At 43.3% G+C, this 12,936-nt stretch overlaps 1 protein-coding gene across 2 annotated transcripts in view; it reads left to right on the top strand.

Moving 5' to 3' along the window:
* stard13a (StAR related lipid transfer domain containing 13a) overlaps positions 1-12,138 on the top strand; it is a 44,115-nt gene extending 31,977 nt beyond the window's left edge. For both annotated transcript variants that reach the window (XM_088320861.1, XM_088320862.1), the window contains exons 3-14: positions 594-675; positions 759-822; positions 1,019-2,241; positions 2,498-2,668; positions 3,144-3,303; positions 3,368-3,566; positions 3,705-3,918; positions 3,998-4,112; positions 5,105-5,365; positions 5,439-5,656; positions 7,074-7,256; positions 7,327-12,138. In XM_088320861.1, the coding sequence (XP_088176987.1) occupies positions 594-675; positions 759-822; positions 1,019-2,241; positions 2,498-2,668; positions 3,144-3,303; positions 3,368-3,566; positions 3,705-3,918; positions 3,998-4,112; positions 5,105-5,365; positions 5,439-5,656; positions 7,074-7,256; positions 7,327-7,432 (2,996 nt within the window). In that variant the 3' untranslated portion in view covers positions 7,433-12,138. The remainder of the gene's footprint in view (positions 1-593; positions 676-758; positions 823-1,018; positions 2,242-2,497; positions 2,669-3,143; positions 3,304-3,367; positions 3,567-3,704; positions 3,919-3,997; positions 4,113-5,104; positions 5,366-5,438; positions 5,657-7,073; positions 7,257-7,326) is intronic.
* Positions 12,139-12,936: the final 798 nt, after the last annotated feature.

The following is a 12,936-nucleotide window of genomic DNA, read 5'->3' as shown; positions in this document are numbered from 1 at the left end:
TTCTTTCTTTCTTTCTTTCTTTCTTTCTTTTCTACTCTGTCTTTTTATGTTTTGTATTTTACAACAAAGGGCGAACTAGCAAACAAAAACAGAGCCACCAACGTGGGGCTAACCAAGACCGATCCACGAAAGGCAGCAGCACCCTCGTCGCTAACGCCAGGCTAGCCAATCAAAAAGCACAGGATAACCAGAAACCAACAATGAAAAGCCGGTCAGGAATACCAACCAAGGGACAGAGCAAAACTAGCGCTAACGCCAGGCTAGCTGCGTAGACAACACATGGTGAGCAGCCAAAAAAAATGCTATCAGTGAGGAAACAAAACAGGAAAGCCCTCGGCAGCCCTGGCGCTAAGAGGGAGCTAGCAAATTATACCAACAGCAAAACACAAACAAAAACACAATTGCATACCTCCATGAGCGGTATGCACTCACTGTTCATTACAACCGCTGCTTGTATCAGAGCTGGCCTCACATGTTGTGTTAATGGAATTCGACATTTTGAGTGTTGTGTTCCTTCATTGACGTCACAGGTTCTGTGCCTAATTGAGAAAAATATTTGGTAATACATTTAAGATGTCTTTCTCTCTCTTTAGACTCCCAGTTTCCCATCAATATTTCAGCGGTAAAAAGGGACCATGACTTTTTGGGTCAAGACCTGGTGGAGCCTCTGTCCCGGTAAAGTCCTTGCCTGCTTTCCAATTTCTCCCCAGACTCCTCAGATTTGTGTCCTTTACCATTAGTGTGTGTCTGTATGGCAGGCGCCTCAACACACTCAACAAGTCCGCTTCCATGAAACTGGACATCAGCCAGCCTACAAAGAAAGTAAGACCACTCTGTGTCAGTTTGGACCCTGAAACATAATGTTCCTATTCCTCAAACCCAACTCCAATAAATTCCCCAGTCCTTCTAAAGTCTAAATGTACTGTGAGTTCAGATCCCACACTAAAGTTTTTCTGGTACTGTGGGTCGGGGTTTTGACGTATTCTTAAAATGTGAGTTGAACTTGACTGTATTGCAGGGTGAGGACTCAGATGAAGATGACAACATGGCCATCAGCAAACGTTGGACGTATGAGTGGAGCAGCCGCCGCTGGTCGCGCATGGAGGACTTCTTGTTGGACGGCGGCTCTCAGGGTGGGAGGGTTGTACCGCGGAGCGCGGCAAGCAGCGAGAGCGCCCTGAGTGAGCTGAGTGAGCATGAACTGGCCGAGATCAACTCGCTGCACAGCGAGGACTCTGCGTCCATTGCGGCGGATGCTATGTCAGTGGCGTCCCTGTCAACCTCATCTCAACCGCGTGATCTTTCGCACTACAACTCTTTGCCCATGAAGGGAGGACGCCACGGACCGGCAGGGCGCAGCAAAGCTAAGGATTTCCTGCGGCGGATGGAACAGATGCGCACCTGGGGTCCGTCGACAATGCGCAAAAGTTCCAAGCGGAGACCCCCGATGATCATTAGTGGACCTGTGCTGCAGGGAGAGGAACCTCTGGCCCTGCAGGTTCTTCAGTGTACCCCAATTAGCCAGTTAGAGCAAAGCTTGTCCAGAAACGGTGATGAAAAATTGTCTGAGCCAGGCGGCGATTTCGGTGATGACTCCAGCGACCTCTCCAGGATGAACGTGAGCCCCATCCGAGACCCTACTACACAGTCAGCACGGACGGCCAGCAAACGAAGTAGCAAATACTTGGAGGACTTGACGCTTTCCTTGCCTGGCAAGAGGCCCGACGGACAGAAAACCCAGTTTCGTTCGTACGAAAACCTTCTAATCCACGTCCCTAAAGACCACAAACCGGGCACTTTTCCCAAAGCTTTGTCCATCGAGAGCCTAGCACCTGGGAGAAACTCGATCGACCTCACAGACTTACGACCTTCTAAAAGCAAAAACCTGAACAGCAATATGTCCGGGTCTCCGCTGTCCAAGCCCTGCCCAAAAGCTCCAAGGGGCAGCAGGTTGAGCGTGTACGACAACGTCCCCGGTTCCCACTTATACGCCAGCACCGGGGACATCCTTGACCTGGAGAAAGAGGACAACCTGTTCCCACACTTGGATGACATTGTCCAGCATGTCAGCGGCCTGCAGCAGATCGTAGACCATTGGAGCCGCGGTGTGCTGGCCGACAGCGAGGACGGGGAAGATGGAGAGGACAGGACCACGCCTGTCTCTATGAACGATACCGACTCCACTGGGACTTGTCGGGACAGACGGGATTCTGGCGTTGGGGCCTCCTTGACAAGACCGCGGTAAGAAAATATTTTTCCCCTACATCCTAGCCCAAGACAGTTACATTAGCCGCGCCAGTACTTAGCACTTTGAGCAAAAGATTCCAAGCTAATCAACCGTTAGCCAAGATTGTGTCTCCAAAAAGTTTCTGATACTCTTGACCATTGATCGACACAATCAGTTAACCTAACACATTGTACGGCTGTAAAGTAACTAAACCCCTCACTGTAAAACCATATTAGCTAACCAAAAGCCTGAAGAAAGTCATTATTTCAGGGTGCGCTGGCCCAGTTTCAGGACATCGGACTGTCTCAACCAGCCGTCATCGTCACTGCGCATCTGCAGCCAATCAGCCGCTCAGCTCAGCCTGCTGCACAAGTTCTCCTTGTTACGCCTCACAGCCATTATGGAAAAGTACTCCATGTCGAATAAGCACAACTGGACCTGGTGGGTACAAGAACATATACTTTGGGTCTGGTCACAACTTTTCCTATGAAGAAAAATTAAGACCCGCATGTCGGGGAATTTTAGCTAGCGAAAGACAGTCTTAGTCCGCCACATTTAAATGGTTAAGCTTGTCCATGGTGCTGATGTATATTTTTGTTAGTAACAGCTGAATCATGTACTGATTTTCATGGGTAGTTTAGCTAACATCGAAGCGGACCTTTCTCACCCAAAATTCCAGTGTCAAATAGGAACATCTCAAATCCTCAGCAACCCCATCTTGTTGTCTTACTCTCTGTTGAAAGGTAATACTGTACATCTTGATTACTCAAGGAGAACTGTCTCTTGAAACTTGACTTAGGTGACAGCCCAGGGCCAAGCATTACCATCTATGTATTCTCTGAGAGTGTTGAGCCTGGCGCTGACGTATGAAGTCGATCAAGAGGTTAATGTGCCGCTTTGGCTCGTTTTCTTGCAGGTCGGTACCGAAATTCATGAAGCGCATCAAGTCCCCAGATTCCAAAGTCAAGAGTGTGTTTGGGGTTCCGCTCATTGTGCATGTGAGACATTGTGGCTTCCCGCTGCCCCTTTGCCTTCAGCAGGCTCTCGCCCACCTCACACGACACTGTCTGGACCAGGTACTCTTGGAAAATGAAAATATCACACAAAAGATGAGATCAAACCGATAAACCCACCCTACAGGTGGGCCTCTTCCGTAAGTCTGGCGTGAAGTCCCGCATCCAAGCGCTGCGTCACCAGTGCGACGCCTCTCCCGATGCCGTAGACTATGAGGAACAGTCAGCTTACGACATAGCCGACATGTTGAAGCAGTTTTTCCGGGACCTTCCTGAACCATTGCTGAGCAACAAGTTGGGGGAAACATTTCTGCAGATCTACCAGTGTAGGTAGCAGGCTGTATTCTGAGATGCAATTGTGCTTTTGCTTGCTGTTTAAATCGTGAGACCATTATTTTTACTACAAAAACAATCACTAGTAATTGGTAACATCAAATAATGACTTCTTGAATTGCTCTCGTCAGATGTGCCCAAGGAGCAGCAGCTACAGGCAGTGCGGGCGGCCATTCTGTTGATGGCAGATGAGAACCGGCAGGCGCTGCAGACCCTGCTATATTTCCTTCGTGATGTAGCAGGGCAGGTAGAAGAAAACCAGATGACGGCCGCCAACCTTGCCGTCTGCCTGGCCCCGTCCCTATTTCACCTCAGCCTGACCAAGACCGAGACCCTTTCACCAAGGTATGCTAGTGTATGGACCTATTACTCCAAAACATTCATAGAGCAATGAAATATAACTGATTGACATTCTCACTTGAAGAGCAATCCAGAAGAAGTATGCCAGCGGGAGACCAGATCAAAAGGACCTGAATGAGAACATGGCAGCGACTCAAGGCCTGGCTCACATGATTACCGAGTGCCAGCGCCTTTTTCAGGTCTGGTCTACATTTCTATTTGTCTAATTCTTGCAAGGCAGCTGGGTGGTTAGCACGCAGACCGGCAGTGCTGAGGTCCAGGTTTAAATTCCTGCTACTGCAGCCTCCTTGTGCATAGTTTGCATGTTCTCCCTGTGCCTGCGTGGGTTTTATCTGGGCACTACGGTTTACTCCTCCATTCCAGAAATATGCATGTCAGGTTAAGACTGTGAGTCAACTGATACTCAGATTGAACAAGGGACCTTCAGATTTTTATTCCAGCGCTCTATCTGCTGGGCTATTTCTGCCTCACTGTAATAGAATAGTGAACCACCCTCACTCAATCAGAGGGCCTACAGAAATGGAGGAGAATGACGGCAACAGAAAACTGTGAGTCAACTGTAGAAACCAGGGATTGAACCAGGGACCTTTAGGTTTCATTCTATTGCTATCCCAACAGAGCTCTTTCAGCCTCACTTTAAATGTGCAGTGCACCAGTCTCTCTCAATCAGAGGGCCTACAAAAATTGGGGAAAATGAAAGCAACAAATAGCAACTAATGACAGACGGGACTTTTATATAATCAGTCTAATGCTATCCCAACTGAACTATTTCAGACTCCCTTTGAAATAACAGTGGATCAGTCTCACTCAATCTGAGGACCTACAGAAAAGGATTAGAATGATAACAAAAAAACTGTGAGTTGACTGCTGAAACTCGGTTTTGAAACAGGGAGCTTTAGATAGTCAGTCGGACACTCTCCCAATTAAGCTATTTCAGCCTGCCAACTTGTCTACAGTAAACCACTGTCAGCCTTACAGAGAGCCTACAAAGCATCGTACAGTGACTGCAAACAAAACTGAAGAACTGGTTTTAACAGTTGAAAATGGGCAATCATTGGACCTTGCAAAGAAATATCCTCAAAATCCAAAACTATACTTTTTTGTAAAAGCGCAGGTTTATAGTCAATCAAAAACCAGGTCTGCAGTAACCCCCATGATTTTCCTACTGCAGATCCCAGGGGAGATGGTGTCCCAGTCCCGTAACTCCTACATGGAAGCTGAGCTTGCGGTGCCTCCTCTGGATGAGCTGGGTAAGGTACGCCAGGTGGACATGGACGATGATGAAGTGGACGTGGACAAGGAGATGGACGAAGGATCCTATCACATGCACATGGAGAAGATGATCCATCAACTTCTCAAGGAGACCAGAGACAAGAGCAAAGCGTGGATGATCAGACCAGCAGGAGAAGACGTGGATCTGGCCTCCAAAAAGGTTAACACTTTTGATTTATTGTGAAGAAACCTATAGAGCAAAGATCATCAAATTTGTGTTCTTGTGATTTCAGGTGGGTGATGGCAACCCTCTCAGACGTTGGCGCGTCAGCATGGAGGTGGAGGCCACGCCCACAGAGGTTCTTCACCGGCTTCTGCGAGAGCGCCCCCTCTGGCAGATGGAGCTACAGCAGGAAAAAGTTGTGGAAACGCTGAGCCAGCAAACAGAGGTGTACCAGTACTCCTGTCACAATATGGCACCGCAGCCCCGCACAGACTTTGTGGTACTCAGGTACTTGAAACCCTACTTCGAAACCTTAAGAATGTTTCAAAACCCAAGTTGGAGGCTAAGCCCCTCCATTTAAACCCTGGGTAGAAACCCTAGATAAGCTTCAAATTGCTAGTTTGAGGCGGGAACTGTACTTCAAACCGTAGCTGGAAATCCTAGAAACAATTTTCATTTCTAGTTGGGACCCCTACTTCGAAGCGTTAGCTGGAAACCATAGAAATGCTTTAAAACCCTAGTTTGAGCCTGAACCCCTACTTTTAAAGCTGGTAATCCTAAAAGGCTTTTAAACCCTAGTTAGAGGTTGAAACTCTACTTTGAACCCCAAGCTGGAAACATTGGAAACACTTTAAAACCCGAGTGTGTGGCAGAAACTCTAGCTGGAAACCATAGTACTGTATGGCATTAAAACCCTAACTTGAGATCCAAACCTTACTTAAATTCTTGCTGAAAACCCTGGTATGAGGCTGTAAATATACTTTGAGACCCTTGCTGAAAACCCTATAAAAAAATTTAAACCCAAGTTTAAGGCCGAAACCCAAATTTGAAACCCTAGCTTTAAACTGTTGATATCCTTTAAAACCCTAGTATGAGGCTGAAACCCTATTACGAAAAACTAGCTGAAAACCCTAGATACACTTTAAAATTCTAGCTTGGGACCAAACATCTAGCTAAAAGCTTAATTCAAAACCTTGAAAATGCATTAAAACTATAGATTGAAGCCCAAACCCTCATTTTGAAACCTTATTATGTGAAATTACTATGAAGTAGGGTTTTGATCTAAGGTGTCCACCTCATATTAGGGTTTCAAAGTGCTGTATAAAAACATGCAGTGTATAATAAGATAATAAAACCGCCTCCTTTCTCCCTACATTACAACCTGAAACATGTGATACATGTACATGTAAAATAAATCAGATGTGATTATGATAAGGCACAGACTAACCATGTGAGGAAAGGGACCTGAGGGAGGGTTATTCACACTGATAGGGATGGAAGCAGATGGCCTCAGGATTTCAGCTGTTAAACCACACCCTACCAGTAGGGGAATCCAAAATGTTTCAGCATGAAAAAGTTAAACAAATTAGAGTGATATAAAAAGGATTAATTAAAATAATAATAATAATAATAATTTCCTTGTATTGTCATTCTGTGTAACAATGTACACAGAACGAAATGTCGATTGCACCTGACCCGTTGTAGCGAGCCGATGCAGCCGCAGCCAACAGAGGGCGCCGCCGACCACTTTTTAAGTCTTAGGAATGACTCGGCCGGGGCGCGAACCACCGACCTCCCAGTCTCAAAGCGGGCGCCTTACCATCTAGGCTAAAAGAACCCTGATTTAATGGAACTTCAATAAACCCAGGAGGTTCTGATCTCTAGTCCAATGCTCTCCAAGCCTCATTATGATGCCTCGCTTTAGGTCCTGGCGTTCGGACCCCGAAAAGGGCTGGAGTGCGTTGGTGAGCGTGTCAGTAGATCACGACGAAGCTCCCTCCACTGCGGCGGCGGTACGAGCTGTGGTCCTGGAGTCCCACTACCTTCTTGAGCCCTTTGGCATGCCAACTAGAACCAGACTGACACACATCTCCAGAGTGGACCTCAGGTACGAGAAACAACGCTGTTCTCCAATCGAATGCTGATACTTGCTTGTCGTTTTTACGTGTGGCCTGCAGGGGGCGGTCTCCGGAATGGTACAACAAGGCTTATGGTTACCTCTGCGTTAACCAGGCCAGGAGGATCCAAGCTTCGTTCCTCAGCCGAGAGGAATTTGGCCAGTAAGACCTCTGCGCTGATCTTCATGGTACAAGAACATGTACTGTAGCACTCAGAAACGAGCAATATTGGCAGTTTTATTTTTAATTTGTGGGCTGCTTGCGTTGAACTCATCATTGACTATGTTCACATGCAGGCAAGAATCCGATTGGAAACGGAATATTTGAAATCTGGAGCACTCCAAATCAATCATTGGCATGCCTGGAGTCAACCCTCACAATCAAACTAAAACGGGTGGGGTTGGGGAATGGGTTGGGCATCAGGAGTGATGTAATTATGTAAAGAGACGTGTCCGCATTAAAAATTTTGGCAGTCAATAATACATTACCGTATTTTCCGCACTATAGGGCGCACCGGGTTATAGGGCGCACCCCCAAAAAATAGTTTTTGGTCCTATATCTTCCATAGATAAGGTGCACCGGATTATAAGGCGCTACAATGGGAACGTGGACAAAACAGTCAGATGATTCAGTCCAATTTATTTTCCCCTTAACATTCCCAAAGCTTGCAAAGAAGCAAATACGTGTCGTAGACACGTGCGGATGCGGTGTCCGTACGATGTCACTTAAATGCGTCATTTCAAATATCATTCAGAAGGTTGAAGTCTTGGGATTCAAGAAATGCCAACCATTCCTTAGTTTCTATTTTCTTTTTCGCTCGCAACTTTACTGTGCATATGACAATAAACACTTGGGAATTGAGTTGAATTCACTCAACTCATCACAGCAACATCAAGATCGTTCTAAAACAGGATACCGGGAAAATATAAAGCCGCATAGCTCACCGAAGTTCTCAAGTTCAATAATGATACGCAATCATGGTCTTCTTACAAACGTGAGTGTAGTAAATCCAGGAGAGTAAAATATTTACAAATACAGACTAATGAAACATGTTTCTTTATGGCGTAGTTTAGCAAGCTTGCTATTCAGTCATCTTTTTCGGCCAATTGCAGGGTTTGTTTTGGCCCTCTAGCCAATCCGAGCCTCCGAATAACTTCAGCCAATAGCGATCGATTTAACTGATGATTGACACATCTTTTTCGGCCAATTGCAGGGTTTGTTTCAGCCCTCTAGCCTATCCGAGGCTCCGAATAACTTTAGCCAATAGCGATCGATTCAAATGATGATTGACACATTGGTTAGCCAATGAAAGGAAACTGTGCGGGTCAGATGTATCGACATTTCGTTCTGTATACACATGTACTAGAATGACAATAAAGTAGATCTGAATCTGAATCTGAAACGCCGGTTTATAAATCCCAGCATACACCGCAGACTACTCCACGTTCGGGGGGAAATCGAGTCGGCGGCTGTTGCGTAAGTTGCGAGACCTTGCGATTTAATATTGAGCCATATACAAAACGCACTGTATTATAAGGCGCATGGTCAGCTTTTGAAAAAAATGAAGACTTTTAGGTGCGCCTTATAGTGCGGAAAATACGGTATTTCAATCATGTCAAGCACTGAGGAAAACCACCTTGAAATCTGAAACAAATGTCTTGATCATCCGTAGGCTCTGGCGCCATTTTAACCTGAAATGAAATCTCCTTTCAACCCACTTGAGCTTAGGCAATGAAGCCTTCTTTCATCTCCGACCAGCCTGTCTGATTTTCTTTCAGAGGGCTTTCCACCAACTTTTGCAGTGCATCACTATAACCGTGCCTCTTTCCTCTGAACTTAAAATAGTGAGCTATATTGCCGTGATCCTTGCGAGCCAAAACTTAGACTTACACTATATATGGACGAATACAACTGTCATTCACTATACATAGATCACAGCATGTTCACCACAGAGCGCAGAATATGTAATGAAAATCTCTGAAAGAAATACACATGCGGCTTTTCTTATTGAGTAAACAAGAGTGTGCGTGAACTGTTTAACTCATCTCTGTACTACAAGTCCCACAGTGCATTGGAGTATTCCAGATTTAATTTAATTGTTTTTATTGTCATTGATATCAAAATTGTGAAACATTGCATTGCAACAAGATCGTAACAATAATGCAAAGGAAATTATTATTATTATTATTATTATGATTAGAAGTGCGATAATAGTTAGCAGCAAAAAAACCCTCAAAATAAGATATTTTATCAGTTTGGAGCAATAACATTTAAGAGCAACAAAATAAAAAAGAAATAACCCAAAATAAATCGCAAGATATGTTTTCACAGTTTTGTGCTCTCATTAAGGATGGTGATGGCCAGAGCATAAGCGAACTAAGCAGCTGTTTAGAGCACCACGACCACTAGGGGGCCCCAAATAGCGGTTAACTTTTATGGAGCCAACTTTTTTCCCACTGTCACTTTCATGTGTCTACATTTACAACAACAACAAAAAGTTCTAGAGAAATACTACAAAAACATTACAAAACTAAATATCAAATATAGTGCTTAAAAACAGGGACCTCTTACATTATTTTGCTTTCATCCTGAAAAGAAAAAATAATGTAGAAATACTACACAAATACTATCATACAATTTACTACAGAAATATGACCCCAGAATTACAACAAAAACACAACTACAGTAATATTACAAAAATACTGAAGAAATATGACAAAAACAATGAGAATACTTAATAAAAATATTACTAAAATACTGCTTTGGAAATACATAAAAAATACTTCTACAGAGATACTTCAAAAATACCACTTCATTATACCATAATACAAAACACGACCAGGAAAATATTACACAGAAAAACTATTACAGAAGTATTACAACAGAAATACTGCAAAAATACAACCAGAGCGATACTACAAACATTCTACAATGGAAATACGACAAAAATACTACAAAAATAAAAATGAAGTAATACTTTACTACAGAAATACCACAGATGTACATCAAAAATTTGAAAATAGAAATACTGCAAAATACAACAGAATTAGTACAAAAATATCAAAAAATAATGATAGAATATTCTTACAACACACTGAAATCATTAAAGTACTGTAATACTACAAAAATACTACAGACATACAACCAAAAAATCTACTATCGTAGTACAACAAAAATACTACAGAAATACTAAGAATTTACTACAATGGAAAAACTACCAAGAAAACTACTGCAGAAATAGTACAAAAATAAAACTACAGTAATAGGACAAAAAAACTACTAAACTTCAACAAAAATCTGACTACTGTAACGCTTGAAAACTAAATACCAAATACTTTTATTTTGAAAGTTTCCAAACAAATCTGATGGGACAATCTAGTTCAAATGAACTATATAATGTAAATGTCTGCATGTATATTTATTCCCAAATTCAAAAGCGGTTCTTTTTCCAAGATCGGCCCATTGCCCCAAAATTTTGGACCGAATGCGGCCCTCGAATCCAAATAGTTGCCCACCCCTGGATTAGAACATGGAATGAGTTATAGTAGATATGCAAGTGATCAAGTAATAAGGGGCCCCGAATCTAATTTCGCTTAGGGCCCCATGAAGGCTCGGGACGGCCCTAGGAATGGCCATGGGGAAGAAGCTTGTCTCTGAACCTGAGCCATAGATTAGAGAAACTGCGCGGTTGCACAAACGATCGGTTTATTCAAATGTGAATACGGATGCTGCCCTATTTACGAAAGAGATAAGTTCGTTGAATTTGTTCGTAAGTTGCTTCAGTGCTATATTTTCTATGTTTATGGTGTATATAACAATGTTCAAGGCTTGTATAAGTAACATGTATTGTCTTGTACTGAAAAAAAAAAACATTTAACAAAATAATATGCTCTATAAAGATGAATAAAATTAAGTTTAACTTACTTTTGGAAGATGGGCTTCAAGAGGTCCTCCTTCGTGGTAGAGAGTGGATGAAAAAAAAGCGATCCAACCATTTTTTCAACCGCATCAAACTTTCTTATACCATTTTCATTTCAAATGAAACGACTTGCCTCCTCTTTACACTTTACACAACCATATTAAATGGATGCATCAGATATATAAAAAAATAAAAATGTCAACATTCTTAGCGCGCTGGAGATTCAGTATAGATTGTTTACACGAATTAGAAAGTGTGAGCGGATTTCTTCTTCGGGGTGGATGTTGGGTGACCTCTCACAGCGCCACACGCCAGTAGTGGCGGAAAGAAGCACTACAGTAATGTCCTGTACTCGGAAAATGATGCACACAAAACAAAATCGAACTTACAGCAATGTCCGAATATTTTTCGACATCCCCAAAAAACGTTCGAATCTACCGGTTTTCGTAAGTCGAATGGTCGTAAGTAGGGGAGTGTCCGTACATGCAAGAGTTGTTGGAATACAAAAGGACTAAGCGAACCATTGCATTCCGAAAATTTGCAATCGGACTTAAACCTTGATGGGATTATCATGCGTGAAGACATACATAATGAAAAAGTGTCATGGTTCTGTCTCCATTCGGATTATCGCCTGCATTTTAACGTACCCTTTGGCGTTGGCATCAGATCGTCACGGGCCTTGTGTGGGCCCCGAAATGAAAGAAAAAGGTTCCACATTTCATTGCTCTCATGTCTAAGACATGTGATGATGCGCAGCTTCTGGGAAGCGTGTGTGAGTTTGAGTGTGTACATAACATAGCGTTTCAGGGCGTCGCTATCATATTGATATGCTAACGATAAGAAGCAATAAAAGAAAAACTGTTGTAAGCTTTAAATGTCATTCGCGGTGATGAGGAGTTGACAATGCATGGCTCTGGATTCTTGTTTGTCAATAAAATGATACAAAAATGAAATGTTTTTTGGTTTGTTTTGCTTTTAAAGTTCAATGTGTGAGCAACTTTGTGAATTTGTCTATGAATTTGCAATAGAGAAGAGATATATTTCTTATTTTGGTAAAATAATTTTTGAAAAAGCTGTGTTTTTTATCAGTGGTTCATATGATTTTTCCTACCTGGTGCAACCGATAAAAAAGCAAATACTATGAGGAGGGAACATTAATACAGACATAATATTTGGGAATGTAACTGGTTTAAATCGAGGTTTAATTTCAGATTACATAATCCTATGTTTTCGATGTAAAACAATAAATTATGAGTAGTTAATTATGTGTCCTCCTATGGACGCTGTTGATGCATTGACACCAAGAAACCATCCATTATCCATTATCTGTATCGCTTATCCTCTTTAGGGTCGCGGGAGCGCTGGAGCCCATCCCAGCTATCTTCGGGCAGTGGGCAGGGGACACCCTGAACCGGTTGCCAGCCAGTTGCAGGGCACCTAGGGACAGACAATTCGCTCGCTCATTCATACCTCGGGACAATTTGGACCGGCCAATTAACCAGAAATGCATGTTTTTAGAATGTGGGAGGAAACCAGAGTGTCCGGAGGAAACCCACACAAGCACAGGGAGAACATGCACACAGGGGGTTCGATCTCATGACCTCAGAACTGTGCCGCACACGCGATAACCACTGCGCCGCCGTGCTGCCCACTAAGAAACCAATCTAAAGGAAATACAAAATTGTGCAACAATACTACAAATCTGTCTGTCTGTCTGTCTGTCTGTCTGTCTGTCTGTCTATCTATCTATC

The sequence above is a fragment of the Urocampus carinirostris genome, chromosome 17, assembly GCF_059441175.1.
Source record: "Urocampus carinirostris isolate Australia breed hairy pipefish chromosome 17, RoL_Ucar_1.0, whole genome shotgun sequence".
NCBI lineage: Eukaryota > Metazoa > Chordata > Actinopteri > Syngnathiformes > Syngnathidae > Urocampus > Urocampus carinirostris.
The sequence above is the reverse complement of the archived record's forward strand: the minus strand, read 5'-3'. Positions and strand labels throughout refer to the sequence as shown.